The sequence below is a fragment of the Ixodes scapularis genome, unplaced genomic scaffold (assembly GCF_016920785.2).
Source record: "Ixodes scapularis isolate PalLabHiFi unplaced genomic scaffold, ASM1692078v2 PGA_scaffold3__209_contigs__length_174095766, whole genome shotgun sequence".
Taxonomy (NCBI): domain Eukaryota; kingdom Metazoa; phylum Arthropoda; class Arachnida; order Ixodida; family Ixodidae; genus Ixodes; species Ixodes scapularis.
The window spans coordinates 24,223,443-24,246,526 of NW_024609868.1; the positions used below are offsets into that span (position 1 = coordinate 24,223,443).

At 44.9% G+C, this 23,084-nt stretch overlaps 1 protein-coding gene across 1 annotated transcript in view; it reads right to left on the minus strand.

Moving 5' to 3' along the window:
• Positions 1-22,111, minus strand: part of LOC8042068 (synaptotagmin-15) — a 177,582-nt gene extending 155,471 nt beyond the window's left edge. The window contains exon 1 of the mRNA XM_040209224.3: positions 21,917-22,111. Coding sequence (XP_040065158.1) covers positions 21,917-22,111 — 195 coding nt within the window. The remainder of the gene's footprint in view (positions 1-21,916) is intronic.
• Between the last annotated feature and the right edge of the window lie 973 nt (positions 22,112-23,084).

Below are 23,084 nucleotides of genomic sequence, written 5' to 3' on the forward strand. Positions count from 1 at the left end.
GCCTTAACATTGTCGTGGGGATGAAGAGCCCTTGCTTTTCTTTTATGTGGGCCCTTCGTGATAATGGGAGACTCTTAAAACCACTGCTTTTACGTGTATTTTTGTTTTGACCGTTATTACGAGTACTACCACTATGTTGCTACCCCTATTTCTAGCAAGAAAGAGTAGAGAAGGACCGGAACTTTATGGCCGGGATTGCACTGCTTATATATCATTTTACTTTTTTTACAAACATGAACCACTGATTGCGTCTAAGCGACTTCCGGTTGCTTCGTCTTTGCGAGCCTCTTGAGTTTGCTTATGTCACCAGTGCTAAAAAGCACAAATGCTACACGAAAAACAAAGTTGGAGCTTTAGCGAGGGCCTTCGGCTCTACGATTTAACGTCTTAGATTAGACAAGTTGGTTTGCAAGAATATTTTAAAAAATTAATCAGATCGCGTGCTTTTTGTTTTGTTTTTGTTTTACTTATACCCGGAGAAGTGGTAGTTAAATGTTTAAATTGACGTTTCAACCAGCTCGGTAATAAGGGGGGCTTTGTTCATGCTTTTTTGTGAATTGAAAGATCGCATGGACGTCATAGAGTGCCTTCATACACACGTGCGCATTTGCTTGAGTGGTGACATCTCAACCATTTTTCCGCCGAATCGGTTTTTTTTTTTTTTTTTTTTTTACGTATTTTGAAGTGCGCGCAATCCGGTATCATTCAGCTCGAGCGCGTAGCTTTGGCTAATTCATAGACGCCATTTTACCACCCAAGTCATGCACCGAGTGCGCCAGAGCGTCACGCGCTGGCACTTTCAGGGCAACAATGGATGTCTTCACCCTGAGACAGTCAGACGTGTAGGTGCCCTAGGACGTCAAAGATTGGAGCACCGCCTGGTGGCGTTTGCTAAACAAAAGTGTCTATAAATAGCACAAAAGTCAGTTTACAGACACGAGTCACCTCAATGTCCGTGGTTCGAATGCCGCGTGTCAAGTTTCTCCATAAACCTCGTTGCAATGCGGCATTCGAAGCATGGATCTTGTGGTGACTGGCGTTCGAATCTGTTTGCGGGCTGTCTTTTGTATGATGTATAAACAGTGTGACCCTTGCTAACCGCTACAATTGAGCCATGCCTCGGAGCTCCAACACATTCCAAGACTTTGACTTCGTGCCTGTAACCTTCGATGCGCTCCAAGCTAAGCTAAAATGCGTGGCGTCTCAGAATTCAAGCGCGCTAAGCTCGCACCGGCAATCTGGAAGAAAATGCTTCCAAAACTAACTCATTAAACGGGTGCAACGCGGGCAAGCATAGAGCGCCGCGTTACGAAACCTTTACTGCGAAGCAAGGTTGTTTTTTGAACATTATAGTTGGTGCGGTCCTGTGCTACGCGCCTAACAGAGGTCGGTCGTCCACAATGCGGTCGATGTCTGCCCCTGACACGTGCCGATGCGAAGCGGTGTTCCTTTTACCCGCAGGGCACGCCCCTCGTGCCCTGTGAACTTCCACGTCGGCTGGGCATTTCTGCTAACTAAAAGGTTTGAATCATCGTCTCCTGCGCTGGTAACAGTTTGCATCGTATATTTGTGTGTGTGTGTGTGTGTGTGATTTTGGCGAGCTGGTGTCATGGCCATTGAACCTCCCTTGATAGTTAGCCGATGCATCCACGAAGCTTGCCAACAGAAGCGCGTTTATGCTGCAAAGAGTATACGAATAATGTTACTAAAGTGTGTCGAAACATAGCGCAGCGTATCGAAATATGTCTTATTTTCGGGTTTGAATTTACTTCTCATCCACTGAACCTTTGGGGCCTGCACACAAGTAGGCTATTGAGCCTTGAACTAATAAAACTGCGCGGGAGCTGATTGGTGCTTATCACTAGAACCCTGCGCGGATAACAGTTTCATCATCGGCATCCGATCCGCATCCGCAAATTTCCGAACCGCGTCCAACACGCAATCCGCGTATTCATGTTATATCATTAAATCTATTGCGTGAATGAAAAAGAAAAGCGCCTGGATGGTACTTCATAAGACGTTTGCTTATCTTTAAGCACTGTGTTCTATCGTATCTCTATTATAAGGAATCATTGTTCCAGAAACGCTTCGCTTCGTTGGAAAGATGATCGCAGTATGGGATAGTCCTGTTAGCCTGCGACGCCGTGCCAAGAAAATGCTCTCAATAGGAAGGAAATATCTTGGGTTCTTTATCTGCTGTGTAACACCCATTTTAAGCTGAGCCGTATTTTCTAACCATGAAAGTTAATAAAGAACAGATTAATAATATTTTGCCACTTTCTTTAGGCTGAACAATAAAAACATGGGAGAAGGCGGTCACTTACCGCAGCGAACTATGGTACTCGTATATTTACGTGATAAGACATGAGAACCCCACTGGAAAAATATCAAATATTCAATAATGGAAACAGTTCCTATTGTTTTCAGTATCAAACACGAATCCGCTACTGCGTGCTCCAAACCACATACTTAGCAGCAACTTGTCAACTGCTAACAAAAAAAAAACGATAAAACTACCGCACACACATGTACCGTTTTATTTGTCAAGGAGGCTTTATTCTTCTACCTTCTTGTAACTTGTACGGTTTGGGCTTTTTTTTTTTTTTTTTTTTGCCCGAAAAACGTTTTCCACTTTTTCCCAACTAAAGAAGAACACGCTTTCCCAAGACAATTGACGCCCCTGTGTTGTTTTTTTTTTTTTTAATTTCTTTTAGGGACAACATTTTTGGCGAGATAGGACGTTCTAAAACGATCTTTGATGCGAATTAAGTGTTTTTTGGCGCACAAAAAAATGTTCTGCCTGGGCACCTTTATTTTGAGAAAATAATTTGCTCCTGCAAAATATTCGATGATCCATTACATAGCATCTCTCACCTATTCACACTTACACCTTGCGGTCGCACATCCTTGTAGGCAGCCTCGGCAAAAATGTAGATCCAGACCCGTGAATATCCGCATCCAATCCGCATCCGCAGGCCCTGGTATCCTCATCCGATCCCCACTTCGTAAAATCTTATTAATATTTATCCGTCTCCGCGAGTTGACTGCGGATATCCGCGATTGATTCGCGGGTGATCCGAGGATATGCAGGGCTCTAGCTAACACGTACATGCCTGAACTAGAAATTTGATTTAAAAAATGTTAAAAAGTAGCCTCGGTCGTCGTCGTCGTTGTTGCTTTTGTTGTTGCTGTTGTTGTTGTTGTTGTTGTTGCTGTTATTGCTGTTCTTTTAAATATCAGGTGCGGCATTGTATGAAACGTTTTCCCCATATTAGTGGACTTTCTTGGTCATATGACCAAACGAGATTTTCAAGAGTTTAAATATTTTTTTTTTCCAACAAGAGCTAGAAGATACTTGAGTGCATTCAGATGCAGTGACTTGAGAATGTGTCTTTGAGGAGCGATTCTCAAAATGCGGTAGGGGTCCGTACCGATTCGGGGATTGCTCCACCGGGGATAAACAGGGGCAATGAACAGGATTGGAATCGTCGGACCGAACATCTTTGCAACTAACCGAGTTCTCATGAGTCCCAATCCGCTCTTGCGAGTACCTATTGTTATGAGAACTTATTGAACGCAGCCCTTCTCGGAGAAAACCCTCAGATACGTGCTGCCATTTTCCCTTTTCCTGGCGAGACCGCTATGTCCGGACTCGTCCGCAGGATGTCAAAGACAATAAACGTGATTTATAATATGGAATAAACCGATCTCACACAGCGTTTGGAGCACGCGATAGGCCACCGTAACTTCCGCCAACGGGAGGCAGGTGGTAGCGCACCAGACGGCTCGTGCGGAAAGACTAAAGTTCTCTCCACGCATTGCGGCAGGGGTGGCGCAGCCAAACTGGCTGGTGAGATCGGTTTGTTGACGACTTGAGCTTTCTCTGAATTATGACGACGTAAGCCACCTAAACCGGAACGAATCTAAACCTGCCAGCAAACGAGTGTAAAGTTCTCACAAATGCTTGTTCACAAAAAAAGGAAAAGAAAAAGGTGTTTTTTTTGTGTGTGTGTGATTTTGCGCGTGATTCTGGCGTGATTGGATTAGTCGGCGATAGAAAACGCACAAAAACGACGAGAGTTATGACGATCCGCTTCTGACGCTGCTCGATGGACTCCATCGGATCTTATCAATGAAAGGATGGATGGACAAATGTTAATGGTTATACTCTTCGTTAACGGGCGGTAGCTTGCGCCACCTATAGCCTGAGTCTAAAAAGAGAAGCATATGATTCCTCCCGCCCTTCTAAGCCCATCACCAGGCAGTGTGGGATACCACCAGGATGACCTTTGGCAGATGGGGTAAAACAAAAACTAAACAAACATCGCTCCCCTCTCTCCCCGCCTCTTAACCCCCCCCCCCCCCCCCCCAACCTTTCCCGCCTTTCCCGGCGTTACCCCAACACCGGAGCCACGCGGAGGGAGTTGAAACGGAATATAAAGGCGATGTTTATTGGTCAACATGGGGTTTCAAACTCAAAGCCTTCGTTTGACCGGAACTTATTCCGAAAATTTGTTTAATTTACTATTTATACGTTAGCGTCACATTTCTGATTTGTTTCCTTCCAACCAGCTTTGGGGAACAAAAAATATCGTGCGTTGTCAAGGGCCTTTGGGGGGATTCTATTTAAATTTAATTAAAACGTATTCCCGAAACGTAAAAAGCACAAAGTTGTTTCTGAGCGAAACAACCAAACAAAAGGCTAAATATTTGCATTAATTTAAGCGTATTTAACTCATCTAAGATACTTTTCAAAACTTGCAGAAAAAAAAAATATATGACAAACTACCGCCAAATTTTTCGAGCGCGGGCTCGGTCATATATGATGTATGCAAGTGATCAAGCACCGTTAAGCTAGCCTGAGCCGCATAAATAAGGTACGCAGATATACATAATATATACACACTGCAGCAAGTACGCATTAAAAAATCATAAAAATTCAAGAACAGTTTGCTCAAAAAAAAATTGTTTTGTAGTCTTGAACCTAAAAAATGAAAAGCATCCCACAGCGTAATTAATTTACTACACGTTTTTTGGCATATATATATATATATATATCAGGTTGAGCAGACAAAAACCTCGCATCGTTATAAACATACAAAGTCACAGACAGGTTAAAAAACGCAAAAACGAAGTGCGAAGCAAGTATTACGTACTTGCTTCGCACTTCGTGATTGGTTTCTTTGGCGCTGTAATTAGTTAGTGTCGCAATCTGATTGGTTTCGGAGCGTTAATGAGATCTTCAACGCTCGCCACGCCTTCCAAAGCTGTCATTGTCTATGGGTGGGGTTGTTTGTACGTGATTACTCCCATCGGCAGTCAACGGTGTGACGCTTAAACAACCAATCACAAAGTAATTCGTTAATCGCGGCAGACTTCGTTCGCTTCGACACGTCCTTCAGTCAGTCAACAGAGAGGTGAGAACAAGTTCCGTAACGAAGCGGGCAATTCAATTTCCTTGTCCGGCGCCAATGTGCGACGTCCTTATTTCTTCCTCGCGAGGCTCGAGAAAGGCCTCGGGCAGCCAATCTAACCGGGCTTCCACGCGCTTCCTGAAAACAAACGATTTCCTCGAAATGAAGTAAATTAGGACAAAAATCTGTCCAAGCTATGAAAACTGTTTTTTTCCCCTTTGACCTTTCTTCTATTAAATATAATATAGTTTGTTTTTGTTTTTTACAGGGGTAGTCGTTTGTGCTGTTACGGTGGCTCCACCTCCGTTCCCGACGCACCTCCGAAAAGGGCGACCTCCCCAACCCCTCCGGCAGCCGCCGCTGCGAAATACCCACGGGGCCGAGCTGCGCGTACACGCTCCCTCGCCTCCCCACCGCCGCCGCCCAGGTTCCGTTCTCGTGTACTCTCCTCGCCTCTACATGAACAACTAGCATGCGTACGTACTTTCGCTTCTTCCACCGCATTCGCGGTTCGCGGGAGCCCCTCATTCTAAAAGAGCGTTTCAGCCCTACCAAAAGGCACATCTCCGTGCCCTTCTCCAACACATGCAAGAGCTCACACAAGCGCTCCACCACAGAGCGCATCTCCTCACACGCGTTTCCTACGTCGATTCGACTGAAATCAAAGAACCCATTGCCAACATATTACAGCAGACTGGCTCATGGCAAATCTCCTTCAGAACGCCTTTCTACAACGCGACAGCTACCGCTGTCAATCACAGCACACTGTGTGGTTGTTTGCATTTTTTTAATGAATTTATGGTTTCGTGAATAGTGCAACGATAGACAACTTCTCGTTTTCCTAATTTAAAGAAGTCACGGTGTCTACAATTGCGTTATATTGATTTCATTTTCGTCTGAATATTACCTTTAGCGAATACAGACTATCTTACGAAGCGTGTCCAAATAATGACTGTTTTCGAGAAAAACCTATTAAACCTTCAGATTTTTGGTACGGTTTACGCGAAGTGCGGAACCCCCTTGGCCGTAATGGACACTAAACGTAGATTTATCAGCGATTCCAAGGCAATCAGAACATCCGCTCCGCAACCACGGATGCTATTTGTCTCCGGATACGGTAAATCGCCCCTTACGCCCTGCAGGGCGTAAAGGGCGTTAGAAGCAACATCTGTGTGGTCTCCCATGGGAGTCCACATAGATGTGTTTGATAGCGAAAGGCGGCGCGGGACTATGCATTAAACACAAGCTCAGGAAGCCGGCAAACATTTTACGCTCTGATTTGCAGTCACGTATAATGGCAATAGGGAGTTTTCTCTATATTTTTTCCCGCCGTCCTACAATTCTCTCCTCAATCCCCTACGAGATCCAAGAGTCCTGTAGACACAACTAGCGGCGCGCACGCGCAGAAGCGTCGTCCTTGTTGCGGGTAAAGTAGCGGAAGGAAAAAAACTGTCTACGAAAAATTCCTAAAGGAGAGATTTAGTATGTCGCTCGTATACCTCCGGTAACGATGCGCGATAACGATACGACGCATGCGCAAAGGCGTCGGCGGAGTATCGGGTATCCTTATCAGAGTCATTGAAACGATCCGCTGAAACTCCCTAGGCCTTCGTTTAGAATTCTGGGGATCGATAGCGTTCTGCAAGTTGTTTTTAGCACTGAAAGGAGTGAAAAACAGGAAACCGGATCGTGATGTGCAGTGTCAGGGATGCAAATGGTGGGACGTCTCTTTCTGGTGCCCAGTCTGCAGCACGCGCCCGTTGCCTTCCGTCGTGCTTCGGCTGCGCGTGCACGCTCAACGCTCGCGAGACGCCCAAGTGTTATCGAAGATAGGAAGCTCACACTGGAGGCGGGACAACTGCAAGATCTTTCGGCAGCCGTCATCCTGCCGGCCACTATACACACACTCATGTTTACAAACAAACCGGAGCGCCCCTAGCGGACGCCACCGACGCCGCGCCTGCGCGATGGGGGTGTGGGCAAGATCTCGCCATCGCCCATAAACAAGGGATGTTGTAGGCGTCGGTGTGAGTCCCCGTGCTCTTTTTCGCGTTGGAATTGTTCATTATACGTCTTCCTGGCAATGTCTTACTACTCGAGCAAACTCAGCGAAATGAACAAGGCTCGTTACACCACAAAATATGGCGTGAATAATGCAACATGTGGCGATTCATTCCGCGTAGACGCCGCAGTATGTACGCTAAAGCCTCATTCACATGGTGAGGTTCTGCTCGCTGTTTACGGTCATGACGTCGCTCAGGCTGCAAAAGCCTGAACCGTAGCTGAGATGCCGACGTCGATACTAAAAACCGCGAGCATAATCGGACCCAGTGAATCAGGCGTAGCAATTCAGTGACGGCCACTGGCAACAATTATCAACATCTCCTTATATCTAATGTTTACACCGAGCCTAATTACCCGAAGCAACCTGGAAACTTAAACGTCTTTTGAGGCCTGCACTTCTTATCGCAATCACCGGGTCAACGTTTGATATACGGGCCGCTGTCGTTTGAACGAGCAAACGACAAGCAGAAACGTTTGAGAGCTGACGACAGCTCGAACGATGAGGCGGCCGTTTGAATGTAATAATAACGCACTGAATGTAGTCCGCAGAAGGTCCGTGCAACTTGACGGTTTACCCGTGTTCATGTTGGAACAAAGCAAATAAGTCTGACGACCACAAGTATCCGTGAATTAAATCCAAAGTGCTTCCCGCCCAAGCGATCGTAATCCGACGATGTCTGTTCTTTTTTTTTTTTTTTTCACGTCCTCTATTACGTTCTCGGACGAACCGAGCAGACAGAAAACGCATAAAAACTGAGCTTCAAACCTTTCCTTACTCTTTTGGTACAACCCCAGTCGCGGCGTTTTGACGAGAAGGCAGGGTTTTGTCCGGTTTCTTCCAAAGTAACACAGGAATGCACGTGCGCCATGGCGACTTCCGCCCACAATCCCAGACCGGACGTGCGCCCGACGCGCCACTACCGCGCCGTGACGTAACAGAGATGAGTTCGTGTATAGTATAGACACTCCTGCAGATTTGGGGGGGAAAAAAGGGGGGGGGGGGCTGCGAGTTGTGTAGTGGCATCACGCTTTGCGATTCGCATGTGGCCTGGAATATTTCACAGCAAAATTTATTTTGCTCTGACGCAAACGCGTACTGCATTTCAACTGACCAACTTGGTGCAATGGATAAAGAAAAACTTCGAGTATACAAGAGACAGCATCGCATAACGATACGCTATATGGTAATACTCTTTTCAGAAAAAAAAAACAACAACCGCATAAAAGAGCTAAAGAATGCAACAGTGTGCCAAAACCAGACGCCAGAGAGCGAGACACACACACGCACGCTTCCTATGTAAGCGTCCTGCAGCTGTGTGTTCAAACTCTGTTTACAAAATAACCGGCGGCGGGCTCATACAACACGTCCCGCAAAATCCATCATCATGTTATTTTTTGAAAGAACTACTTATAAGTTTGAGCTCCGGGGTGTCAAAAAGAAAACATATCATAATCTAGTATGAATAAGTCTGTTTATTATATAATTATCGCTTGGCAGTCATTGAGATTGCTGCATTAGTCGATAAGAACAAGGAAGTATAAATTACGAAGCAAGAAGCGTGAACATCAAAAAACCTCTCGCTGCGTATCTTCGGCTGCCAGAGACTTCATAAACGACTTAGAGATATGTCCCAAACGATCACGTGCCGAGGCTTACGAATTCCATTCTCAGCACTATCATTTCTTCCCGAGAAGTTTCGAACTGCTCCCCCCTCCATCCTTTCCGCTTTCTTTTTTTACGCCGTCGTAACCTTGACGACTTGGAGCACTGTAATTTATTTGTATCTTTATTATGATTTATGTTCTTCAACGGATCGCGTAGATAATATAAATACCACCCCAATTTATTTAAGAAGTCCTTAAACTTATGGCGCTGTCTTTATTACGGTTGCCAAGCTCTCTCCATAATGTTTTTCTCCCACACTCCCTCTTTATTTTTCTGCAGTGCATCGTTACGGGATATTTTTCACTCTTTGTAGCGCACAGAGCTGTATAGCTAAAGACGTCACTGCTGCGCGGTGATCCTTGCACTGCGCTACACACAAGCAATCGGTAGAAACGATGCTGCAGGATACAAGGAGGGGTATAAAAAAATAAGCATGGCTGGTTCTCCCCGCAGTGTGCGTCCCGTCATGCTCGGCGAATCAGGAACAAACGGGCGCGTTACGAGCTGGGGTTCCGGGCGAATCCTACGTTTTCGGCGGAGCAGTTTCTCTCGGGATCCGGGGTAGATCTGGAGGTGGTGTTACCCTTAAAATGACGAACAAGAGTTACACGTGCTGATGCCGATCGCCCCTCGGCAAGCACTCGCTCCAGAAAAAAAAACTATTCTGGTGCATTTCAAAACGACGATTGGAAGGCGCTATTAGCTGAGACGCTGACTCTAGCAAGCCCACGATCTACAGGGTGTCACAAAAGAAAACTTACAGGGTTTTTTTTCACTGAAAAATAAACTAGGCATTGCAAAACGCTCATTCTCCGCCCAAAGGTAGCGCTAGAGGTCACAACCTGATGCCAAAGTTTCAGCACGATCCCATACCTTAATCAAAAGTTATGAGTGATTTTCTGAAAAGCTCAATGTGAAAATGGCGGCCGATGGAGTTTTTGAATACATGGGGCTCTATGGTTACCAGAAACCGAAAACGGGCAAAATGGGCTTCATTTTCCCATTCAAAATTTTATAAAATCACTGATAATTTTTTATTAAGGTATCGGATCGGGCTGAAACATTGGCATCTTGTTGTGACCTCTAGCGCTACCTTTGGACGGAGAATGAGTGTTCGGCGATGCCTAGTTTATTTTTTGCAGTGAAAACACCCCCGTAAATTTTTTCGTGACACCCTGTATAGTCGCTGCTGCTTGTCACCGTGAAGCGTAGGTCGTTTACTTTAACCACGACCGCCACGCAACAGCCGATACTTCCTGCACTGCACCAAGAGCTAACGTAAACGAGGCAGTACTTCAGCGTTCATTATACCTATTAGGAAGATTACCATATGTGAACATGTGAGTGTGAGGAAACACGCTAAATTTCAAGTAAGTGCTGATTAAGTAATTCATGGTGAAAAGCTTATGCCTTTATACGTGAAACCTCGTCAGTTTCACTGTGCTTCACGTACAAAGCACGGAGTGAGGATCCTCATGAGCGGGCTACTGAAACTCACTATCGTCGTCTGCCTCGCGATAAGAACGACTTGGTTGTTCTTATACCGCCGTCACCAGGTTGTACGAAGTCAAAGTCAAAGTCAAAGGTCAAAGCCAAAGTTGTTTATATTGACACAAGCGGGTGTTAATAGAATATCAAGTATATTCAGGCAGGAATCTCAAAGTTTTCAGAGAAAATCGTTTAAGGGACCTTTTTGTAATGCTAAAGTCAGTAAGTCGTTCAAGTGAATGAAAACAATGTGGTAAACTAAATAATTAAAAAGGGCAATGAAAAAAGCCGTACAAAAGAATATTGTAGAATAAAGTGGCGGCATTGATTGTCAAAACGCAAGTTTAAACCGGTGATAGTTCTTATAGTCGCTAATTACAATATATAACAAAGAAAGAGCGTAAGAGATGTAAGACAGCAGTAAACAAAAATGGAAACATCTACGGGATGGGTGACAGGAATCTCGTTTAGCGTAAAACAGTGAAATATAAAATTGAAAGCATATTTCAGTCAGAAATTACAACAAAAATGGTAAGATAACCGTACCGCATGATCGTATCATTATTCCGGAAAAAAAAAGTGTTAATAAAACTGTTGATATTGAACGGCAATCATGATAATGGCACTATTGACAGTATTGCTCCCTCCAACTATATTAGTACTTCATTTTAGCTTTCACGACTCTCCTAGAACGTTCTAGTAGAATTTTATAACGTATCACCTCTTCCTGTGCGGAATGTTCTTGACTACGTAGTTTATAATCATTAACGTAGTCAGTTAAAAAAAAAATCAAAAAGCCGAGACTGGCAACGTTAAAGCAGTCGCCGTCGCATAATGTACGGTTCCTTTTTGTTTACGTTTGTAAGGGTAAGTTCGCATCATTAAACTTTTTTTTCCCATTTTAACATTTGTCTTTCATTTGCTATCCACTACAGTATGTATATTGCAAACCGCCAATCCGACTAGTGTTAAAAGAGACTGCTAACTCTCCCCATTGATGCAGTGGTACCAATCTAATTTTCAAAACGACAGCTTAGAAAATAAACAAACAAAAGAATCGTTATATTACTTTTTTTTTCTTCTGAAAAGCCACTTTCCCGTCCCATCTAGGCCTGTCGAAGTGACGTGCTCGAAAATGTAGACCGCGTCTGAAGCAGATACCCTATTGTCGATAAACGAATCGTCTTGTTCTCTCCCTCGTATCCGACAGACCCGGTCTTGTCTTTGTCACGGTCCCGGCGAACTTCCCGGAGGAAATCCGCTGAATATTCCGACTGTCCTCCCGTGACACACGGAGCTCTCCGGCAAATTTCTCCGGCTCGCGAAGCACCCAAATGCGCACACCTCCAATCGTCGTAACTGTGTAAAGCGAATTGTGTCACACAGATGCATCCACCTTTCATATTGATGATTACGATGTTCGTTGAATGCTTTATAGTTTCCAATAAAAAAAAAAACGCGTTTTAGGCCAGGGTAAATAACCTATGCATCGCAGAAAGTTCAAACTCCATGAGAATGCGACGCTGGTGGTTGGGATAGAACGCGAAAGTTTGAGAGCATGGCGTTATCTGAATCAGAGGAGCGAAGCGCGGTTCGTCTGTTTCTTGCACATGGGTTACGATGATATCAGAAGTCCAAACTTTTATTGACTGATTGAAAAGAATAGTGGGCAGACCTCAAGGCATCTAGCATTAAGCTCTACCCCCTATCCTTTTAATCAAAACTAATCAGAGCTCGGAGTCGTTCTGACGTCACCGAAACTTCTGCGCAAGAAGCAGACGACTTGCCCTCCGCATAGAAAAAAGACTAAAAAAGACTAAATAAAAAGACACTCTAAGAAATGCCTGACCATCGATATGAGCCGTCGTCCACCTACACTCTAAGAAATGCCTGAGCATCTACTTACCCGCAAAACACTCGAAGAACCAATCTAAGCCGCGATATACGAAATCAACTCAGCGAATGATGAGGCGGAACATCCGTTTAGACCTGAAAATGAAGTCTGCGTTGTGGCATTACGCAATGCCAAGCGTCATGCTTGCATCGCGTAATGCCACAGTGCAGACTTAATTTGGAGGCCGAAACGGATGTTCCGCCTCATCATTCGCTGAGCTGATTTCGTAGATCGCAGAGATTGGCTCTTCGAGCGTTTTGCGGGTAAGTAGACGCTCGTGCATTTCTTAGAGTGTAAGCCTGATGTCGTCGAAACAAGGACTGACATCGTAGGCGCTTGAGGAAATTTCTATCAACTAAAAACAATTGTCAGCAACAAAAATAATATTTTTTTCTTCCATTTCTTGGCAAGCTTTCCTTTTCAAATAGAACCTACAACCGCTCACAATGTATTTTTTTTTTTTTTTACGATATTAGGCTTAGGCGGGCGCTAGGGCGGATTTATGGATTAGACTTCGGGGGAAAGGGGGGAAGGGGGGGGGTTCGGAGGGATGACGTCGTGGGCGAAGCTTTGCCCACATCTATTTTGTTGACCTAATATGTCACTAAAACATAAACATCTCTTCCTTGAAAAAGGTTCTGTATGCCGCCGCTTTTCCCATTTAAGAAAAAAAAAAGTAGACCTTGAAGAGCTTAGAAAAAGAAAAAAAAAAAGTCGCCCCCCTTTCATAAAAGCATGGGAGGACGTTAGTTCATAGAGAAGTTTTGTTTTTCTCGAGTATCCTTTGATGATCCAGGTAACGTCATGTTCTGAAAGTTTCGCGTTCTATCCCAACCGCTAGCGTCACATTTTCACGAAAGGGTTATTTTCGTAACCAGGGCCGAAAAACACGGCTCTCTTTTCTCGGAAGCTCCCGGTATTTAAAAACATTCCCGCGACTCAATTTTTTCTCCGTAGCTGCGAGATCGTGCACACTAAAGATATGAATATGCGATCTCATTTTCCTGGAGAACACACAGACACCCAATGACGGCAAATATCAGAAGGATCGCAACGAGTAGGAAAGCTTGAAATACGATTTGACTAAAATTTGCGTTGCTCGCAGGGACAATACGCATGACGTTTTACATACCAATTATGCCCGCGCGCATTTCATTTTTCAGGTCTAATCATATCATGAGCAGCGATATTCGCTGGTATCTTTCTTTTGATCGCAGTAATTGGCTATCTCTAAGTTTTTACGGAAACTGAAGTTCCAGACTATTTTTTTTTTTTTTTTCAGAATGTAGTGTCGCCGGATAAGAACAAACCTGATTCAATTGCCAAATGGTTAAGGTAATTCTCAGCATTGACCGATTAATATCTATGACGAAAGACAAGGCCCGGACAACGTTTCGATGGAAATATAATAAATGTACCGAAGCACGGAGTGAGACCTTTGTTATTTTCTAGAAGTTTAACAAACACAAGGCGTGGGAAGCATCGAGCATCATATTATTGCCTCCCAGCCACTGCAGTTTTGGCATTGGCTGATAAAATCCACAAAAAAGAAATCAAGAAGAAGCAAGATGCTTGATCATAGTAGGTCAAGCCATCCCTTTCTGAAGTTATTAGTTAATATAATGAGAATAAGAAGAGAACTACAGATATTCAAGCACCGCACACCAGAGCAAATCACGCTGATGAATGGGGATTGTCGAACGAATTGTATGACACAAATGACCTAAAGCCTTTGTCATACTGATGAAACATCATACAATTAAACGACAGTCTGCAAGCACAAGTCACCGCAATATCAATGGTGCGAATGCCCCGTGCCAAGTTTTCTCCTTGAACTCATTGCCATACGGCATTCGAAGCACATATCTCGCAGTGAGTCGCGTTCGAATCTCTATGCAGACTGTATTCTGTATGATGTATAAGTGGAACGACCCTGGCTTAATGAAGCGGTGGGCCCGTAGGAAAACGAACACATGAAACGCAATGAGCAGCGTGTCACGGGGCGGATCTATATGCTTCCTGGTATTTTTAGTTCGCCAGAATAACTCTGTTCATTCCAGCCATTGGCCCTCCGAGCTGCAGGGAAATGTAGATGCCTGGTCATGCTTGTTATACAGAAAGGTTTTCGATCCTACAATTGCCTCCGACACGTTAAGAAACGAAGGAAGAGGCTTTTCATTTTCATGTTTCATGTTTCTTGCTGCGTGATTCGTTTTCCGGCGTTTTTGGTGCCTCACACTAGGAAATGTTTACACCCCTGAGGGCCTAAAAACATTGTATCAGAAACTTACACACATGGCTACACCCTTTTCAGCCTCCTTATTTTGACCTTATGCACGCTTTTTTTATTGTAATATATGGCGTGTTGTTCAGCTGTGCATGCCTGCCGAAATTCGCACAAATATCGATTCCACTCGCAGAACGTGACTGGTCTGGTTATAAAGTAGCCGCGGTGCTGTTCTAAAGCAAAAAGAAAAGCTTTCGATAACATTTTTTTTCTATATTTCTCGCAATCGGGCCTATTTTAGGCTTTTTTATTCAATGCTAAGTTCATGCTTACGACTTTGTCGATATTGAAGAAATCGTCACTTCGAAGGGAAAAAAAAACTATATGTGACCAGATGTGCTGTTATCGAAAGGTTGCTAAGCATTCTTAGGCACAAACACAAGTTGTTTGTTTAAGATCCTTTTGCTCTTTCTTCTTTTTAGCTGTAAGAACAATTTGATTCCGAAACGAGAGTGGCAAACAGGACAAACACAACAGCGTCTCCGAACACAGCTATGATTGCATTTACCAAAGCTCTAATCGATGACACAACTATAAATTTAATATTCATCGCTCGGAGAAAGGTTTGTGTGTATTCTTTATAATGTTTCCGCCCCCCATCTCGAGGTTGATTTGTTGTCACTATTCTTCATAAGCGAACCTCAATATTTATCTTAGTCCTTTCTGGGCCCTCATTGTTATGAAATGTTAACACACGCAATTACGATAAGTTGCTTGCTGTAACAACCTAAACCTGACGTATGATTACGCCACTTTCGCTGTTGTCATCGAGAATTCTCAGCAAAATAAAATGTACTAGCCCTGCGACTCTCACCCCACGATGACTTTGATCGTGTTTATGCAGCGGAGAACGCGGAACTGTCGTCATGATTGTTCAATTTCTCGCACGAACCCTTCGACTAGGGAGTTATCGCGCCCAGTATATATTCCTCGGTGTAACACTTTTTTTTTTCGCACACCACTCAACGGTTAGCAAGTTGTCACACAAGGTATACGCTTAGGTGTCACACAACTAAGTTACTCGCTGACAGACCATATTCAGTAACAAACTCACCGTTGGCGCTGGGTGTGTCTTGTGCCGCGTGTAACTCGACCTTGGGACGCGTCTCGGGCCCAGGTACCCAAGCCCTGCCTTCCCGGACGGGCATCTCGGAACTCCGGTGCCAAGCCATCGGAGTTCTCTCGGGACGTTTCTCTTCCCGGCGGCGAGGTGAATCCGACCGACCGGAGCCCAACTCGTCGGCGATGTGTCGGCGCTTCGCGCGGCACACACTAAACATTGTAACACCCATAATCGTGTAAAAAGGGTGTAGGAAGGGTGTAGGTTAGGAAAAACACCCTTTTTACACGCTTTTCACACGATTTCTGAATATCGGTTGGTGTAAAAAGGGTGTGCTGAGGTTCTACACCCTTTACACGCCCTCTTTACGCCCCACTTGCAGCGATGGTGTCTGAAATCGTGTAAAAAGGGTGTATGGGCGAAGTTTACGCCCTTCATCCACACGGTGTGAAAGGGGCGTAATGGTGATGCTGTCAAATACACCCATGATTTCATAGCCGTTCATATTTATTGCTTTGGTGAAACTGTTGCTGGTGTACGGCGGTACAAACATCGAGGGTAATTAATCGCCACACGGAGTCGCGTATGATTAGGAAGTACTAGATAATAGTTTTTGCAACTCCTATTGAACTCTTCGTTCGACACGAGCTCAAAATTACGTTTCGCGCGTGCATCAGTTTTATCGGTTCAACCTTGATTATAGAAAAACTCCTCTCCGCACGCAAAAAAAAAAAAAAATGAATGAAGACGTGTAAATATATACAGCCTAGGCAGCACACACTATTGCGCTGTTATGGAATTAAATCGGAAAGATTGTGCCGATATTGTTTTGGTCTAGCCAATATCTGAAAAGTGGGATGGGTCGCGCCGACGCTATCCTGAGATACCGTACGTGGCGCCGTTTTTGGTCGACTGTCAAGAGTGCCCTGCGTGAATCGGCTATGCCGGCGAAGTATTTCTATTCCTTGACTGTCTAAAATCCGACGTTAAAAAACAATACAAAGCAAGATTAAGTGAAATAGAATCTGCTTACTTTTAACCCGAGAAAGACTTTTTAAGCTGAAGACTTGAACAAACTGTGGCGCCCTCATAGGCAACCTGCAATGCTGTTTGGTTTGGCGCCATCTAGCGACTGAAGCAAGAAATATTGGGTATCCCTGGGAGTGGCGGCTGCATTGTTCAAACGTGAGCTATTACTCTGGTGGCGCCGCTGAGCCTAGTGTCCGAAGCAAGAAATACTGGGTATCCCAGGGAGCCGCGATCGCGTAACGTGCCAGTAGGGCGGAAGCTACGGCCCTGGCGGGCCAATCGGAACGTCACTGCGTATCACCGGAGCGCGCCTCAACTCCGGAGAAGTATCAGGCTTTTCGCTGCGTCATGCTCCAATATGTGTGCGTTGCGCTCGTATACGTCGCGCATTTCGAAGCCATCGGCACGCAAAGTGGGGCTTATCGTTCGCCGTTTGCCAAGTTACAACGAGATAAGGTGTAACCGTGCGATCTCACCCTGCTGGCGCCGCCTGGCCGTTGCCGGCAGCCTATTTCGGATATTACAAACTCACCTGACTGGGTTTCGCACTACTTATAACACCTTCACTGATACTTTATTTTGGAGTGTAACTCTGAAGAAACAATGTCGCAAGACAATCGAAAGTGCCGGATTAATGACACCCCCAGGGACGCGACTCTTATCTCTGCGCAATGACACCGAAATATCTAGCTCTCCGACGCTTTTCTTCTTTTTTTTTCGGTTTTTCTTTGGAACACGTGAAACCCCGTCTTCGGCGGCGTTAAAAATGTTTTTTCGTATTTATCTTGTGATCTCGCGGTCCGTACCAGATCATGCGCGTCTACAGGAGTGGCAGTTTGAGACGCTCAAGGTTGTACTACGCAAAGCAAGCCCTGGCGAGTCCGATTTCGCGACCTTCCCAGGGCAGGGCAGGTGGCAATACAAAGCAGCAGAGGGAGATTAGCGGCTTTGTCCAACCCCCTTTGACCTCGTCTTCTGATAAGCCTCCAAACCTTCTTTTGTGTCTTCGTGTTGCTGTGAGCGAGTGCGAAGGCGACATCTAGCAAATCAGAGGGGTGGCGCAAAACACGTGATCGCTCTCCGTAGGACAAGGACGTTTGGTCGAAAATTTGTCACGTGATTCGCTCTGACGCGCTGATGGGCTACTGGGGCCGTAGTCTTTGTCGTATGCCAAGTTATGGTGAGTTGTAGGGGCCACGTAGGTCCGGTTTACAAAAAGGGGGGCGCCCGTCAGTGTATTCCTGTTTTTCGTGTGGTTCAGTCGCGGCCGTGATTGTTCGTCGTGAACGGCCGGAATACATCCATGCCAACTTTTCGGAAATGGTCGTTTATTTCGTCGGATTCCATGGAATTATTGTGCTGTATTTGGTGGACGCATTTCGACAAAGAGCTTCTCATTGGCGGCCGCGAGACTTACGTTGAATGTGATCGACCGCCTTCAACCTCGGCATTGTGTTTGCGTTGTTTTGTGCTGCCCGAATCGGATTACGCATCTATCACGACAGAGAGGTGCTCATCGGCGACCGCGAAACTTCCGCTAAATGTGAGCAACCGCCTTCATCCTCAACATTGTGTTTGTGGATAGTTCTGTGCTGCCCGAATCGGATTACGCATCTATCACGACATTGAGGTGCTCATCGGCGACCGCGAAACTTCCGCTAAATGTGAGCAACCGCCTTCACCCTCAACATTGTGTTTGTGGATAGTTCTGTGCTGCCCGAATCGGATTATGCATCTATCACGGATTACATGACATCGCAGTTTTATTTGTAAGTACTCTGCAAGCATGCTTCTGATAGTAGTCCAAGGGGGCTGTGTTCGACAAATGTTTGATTTCTCCTAAAAACAAACGGAAGTGACGGAAGTGACGATATCGCGTTTGATTGGTTGGAAGGTCAAATTGCGAAAATAGGTAACTTTCGTCATTTGAACCTCTAACCAATCAAACGCGATATCGTCACTTCCGCCACTTCCGTTTAGTTTTAGGAGTAACGAAACGTTTGTCGAACATAGCCTCCCCGCTTCCGTTTCAATAGACCATTTTACGGTTTACAAACATGAACTGCCGCTTGCGTCCCAAGCAACTCCCGGTCGTACCGTCTTTGCAAGCTTGTCAGTTTTGTCCACGTCACCAGTGCAAGGAAGCATAAACGTCACAAGAAAAGTACAGTTGGAGATTCAACTAGGGCCTTCGGTTGTACAATTTAAAGGGGTTATGAAGCAATATCCGGTTGAAATATTCATGACCTTACACGCAAGGACCGCCACTGGTTTAGAAGCGTCTCGGTCGTGGTGGAATTGCGAGGATAAACGAGAACTATTTCTTTCAGTCTTGCCTTCGCCAAGTTTGATGACGTCCGCGTGAACGTAGCTTTGCCCTTTGGCACGCTTGTAATTGCACGCACTTGCCCGCATAAGCAGAGACATGGCTGCGGCCAGATGACCTGCTTGCAATCGTCTATAGAGAATTTTGTACAACCTGTTAGAACCTTGATTAAAAAATAAAAAAGTGAACCAGGCATTTGCAGTCATTTTCTCGTGCACTCTTTTGGGCTATTACGCATTACTTTATGGGTGTTGGTAATCGCGCCTTTTTTATTTCCCTTTCTGGCGGTGATACACACAATTTAGAGGGCGTACTGCGCAGACATAACGCCCTAATAAAAAGGTGTACAGAGGAATCACACCCAAAACGCCCTAAACAAAGGGCGTTATTCGTAACGCCCCTAAAATAGGGCGTTTTTCCCTAACGCCCTATTTTAGGGGCGTTACGGATAACGCCCTTTGTTTAGGGCGTTTTCCTACACCCAAATGGGTGTTAGTTATAGGACAAGCCATTTACACCCACAAGGGTGTTACGATGTTTAGTGTGCAGCTTCCTACGGAAGCCGTCGACGCCAGCGCCGCTGGCGCTCCCCCCAACGTCCGGACAGGAAATGCCGCTGCCACCGTTCTGCACCGGCTCGGGCCCCGTTTTGAAAACAAACTGTGTTGACGTTTCTTCGCGTGTGCCGGACCGAGGATTTAGCGCTCTGGTCAGTCGTCGTACTTTTTTTGATGACCGATGGCCACATCTGTCGTATTGTTTATTGGCATCCGGAAAGAGTTCCCCACTCGCCTACATACGTGCGTAGGCGCGTGAGAACGTCAGTGTCACTGTCAATCATCCGCTGGTTTGTGTCAGGATATCAGCGAAGAGAAAGTATTGCTTTTTCGCAGTATTTTTTTTTTTTTTAATAAGCGAACGTGTGCATTTTTGAGCTCAATTTTCCAGTGTGGCATTTCAGTCGAATAAAATTATATGATAACTCGAAAGAAGCAGCGGAAACAAGACAGTGAATTCGTTGCCAACAATTCAGACGGGGGAATAACTTGTCAGTCCACCGTTGTCGATATGCTGTGTCGTACGTTCTGCATGTCATTTCGTTCTTGCAGTCATATCGGTATTTGTTTGAGTCGCTTTTTATTTCAAATTTCTTACACTCGCAAACGCCCACACGACGCGTCAACATCTGCTACCTCCCCATCCACGCACAGAAACACCCACACGCAGTTTCATATTTTTAATTTGGGCCGCGAAGAGAATGAAAAAAAAAAAATGCTCCAGAATTATGACAATGTGTACATTAGCCGAAGGAGCAGCAAAATCTAGCAAAGTTTGTAGCGCAGCCGGTGTATCCGGCTGGGCTACCCACTTTGTATCTTTCCAGTGGTAACAAAGGCACGTTTCTAAAAGTTGATGCCGTTTCGAGATCTCCCTTTCTGTCTCCCTCTCGATTCTCTCCTTGTCTATTCGTTCCTCCGTTTGTGTTACTTTGTAGGGAAACTATTTTTAAACGATTATGGGGCGCTTGAGAAACAAGGATTCATCGTTTTACACGTTCGAGGGTATAATGCTGCTATTCTATAGATACAAAAAGAAGAGCGCACGTGGCAAACGATCATAAAGAAAGTTTTTTTTTTTTTTGTATCATGTTTTTTGTTGAAAACACATTGTTTGAGAAAGATCGAACGTTGATGCACAACGACGTATAGTTGGGACGATCTACGCAAGAAAGCTAGTCGACTTATATCTATATAGATTTCAGACGAAATCGAATTTCCGCTTTAGCATATTTTGCTTGAAGAATATTCGACTGAACCATAAATTTAGGTCGAAATACGACATAAGAGGATTCTTTCCATGCAAGAAATAAGTTGCGTAAATAAGTTTAAGCATGATAGATATTGTCATCATAAAAAATTAATTAAGACGAAAAAAATGTTTGGCAAGTATTTGCGTTAAGCAGTGTAGGCAGTAACCCGTTACAAGTAACGGTGTTGCCGGTAACGCGTAACTTTCTTCGGTAACCCGTGACCATTACATTTTCAAAAGAAAAAGTAACAGGCAACGTACTTAAGTTACTTATTTCGAGTAACGTGTAACGTAGTTGCGTTACTCGTTCCTTATTCTTCCCACAACTTAAAAACAAACTACACTTCAATTTTTCTTCGTGTTCTATACGCCAAGCTCTATTAATTTTCCAGCTGTTGGCGTTTCTGGCGGTTTTTCTTGTGAGAATTTAGGTGAAACCGTAATTATATTTAGTTTCTGCATGGACATAATGATTCTTGAAATATGGCACTTATGCACACCTCTGGCGTAAAAAAAGTAAAACATCTGAATTCTTAAGTAAAAAAGTAACGCAAAAGTAACATGGATTATATTTTGTCCGTAACGGTAACGGTAACGCGTTCCTTTTATTTTGGGATGGCGCCGGTCTGTAACGAGTTCCTTTTATGTGCAATTAACGCGTAACATTTTTTGTTACCTAATTTTTTTTTCGGTAACGCCTACAACAGTGGCGTCAAGAAAAAACTGGCTAAGAGTGTTTTTTGTTTTTTTTATCGCGCGGAAAACTAGTCCGGCATCTTCAGCCGGAATCTCTTCAATCAGAGGGGCCTCTGTAGCCAATTCAGCCCTTTCAGCCAGAGGTCTTTTTTCAATCAGTTCAACCTCCTCAGTAAAAGGAACCTCTTGAGCCAGTTCGTCTTCCTCAACCAGCGGGACCACTTCAGCCAGTTTAGCCTCTTCAGTCAGAAGGATCTTTTCCGCCAGAGGCACCTCTTTAGTCAGTTCGGCCTCTTCAGCAGCAAGTACCTTTTCAGCCAGTTCATCTTCCTCGGTTAGGTGTGCCTCTTTAACCAGAAGATGAATGTGAATAGACATAACGCAGTAAGCGCGCTGAAACATTGCAAACGACCACACAAAGTTTGCTGCGATTGACAGCGGTAACTGCTGCGTTGTGCAAAGACGTGTTGAAAATTCGCCTTCAGCTAGTGTGCTGCACAATGTTTGCAATGGGCTTTTTGCTTTCAGTGGGAATGATGTAGGAGACATGGTGTAGGAGACATGTCACTAGTTGCGTGCAGTACAGTCGAAACCAATGCCAGGCGAGGGGGGAAGGGCAAGCACCAGGAAGGCTGGGGACTATGAGAGAAACCTCCTCTTCTCTCCAACGTTCCTAGTTCTCTCCCTTTCTTCCCTCGCCCTCCGTTGCCCTCCTCTTCCGTCCCGCCTTCTTACTCTTAGTGATCGCCCTTTCTCTGTTCGCCTGGTGTTGCCTCTGCCTGCACTGCACACAACTAGTGACATGGAGTGTAGAGTGGGGTTTCGCGTTCGTACATGAGGCTTTTTGCTGGGAACGAGCACTCACCGCTACCTCTGTAGAAGTCTGCCTTAAGAGACGTCTTGTTTTTAAGACTCATTTCAGACATGCACGTAACGCGTTAGTAACGAATTAGTTTTATCTAGTTAGTGTTTTCGGTAACTGGTAGGCGTATTTAGTTACTTTTTTTAAAAGGGGGTATCCTCTATGGGGGCTTCATTGTTGTACTTGTAATTTCTGGAACTGCATAAACATGAAATGAAATTTCTGCATCATCTGCTGCATCTGTGGCTGCTGCTGTATTTGTTGCTGGATTTGTTGGGGTAGTATTTGCTGTTTGTCGCATTCGCTGAGCTTCTGATTTCACGAAGCGTACCACTTTCTCTTCCCGATTCCCGTTTTCGGTAGCTTGGGTAATCGCGCAGATCGGCGCGATTTCTGATGGTGTTGGGTTCTTTGTGAAGGAGGGAACAGCACCTTCTTTTGTTCATCAGTTGTTCTGGCTGCGTCTTGCCTCTTTTTTTACAGTTCTGT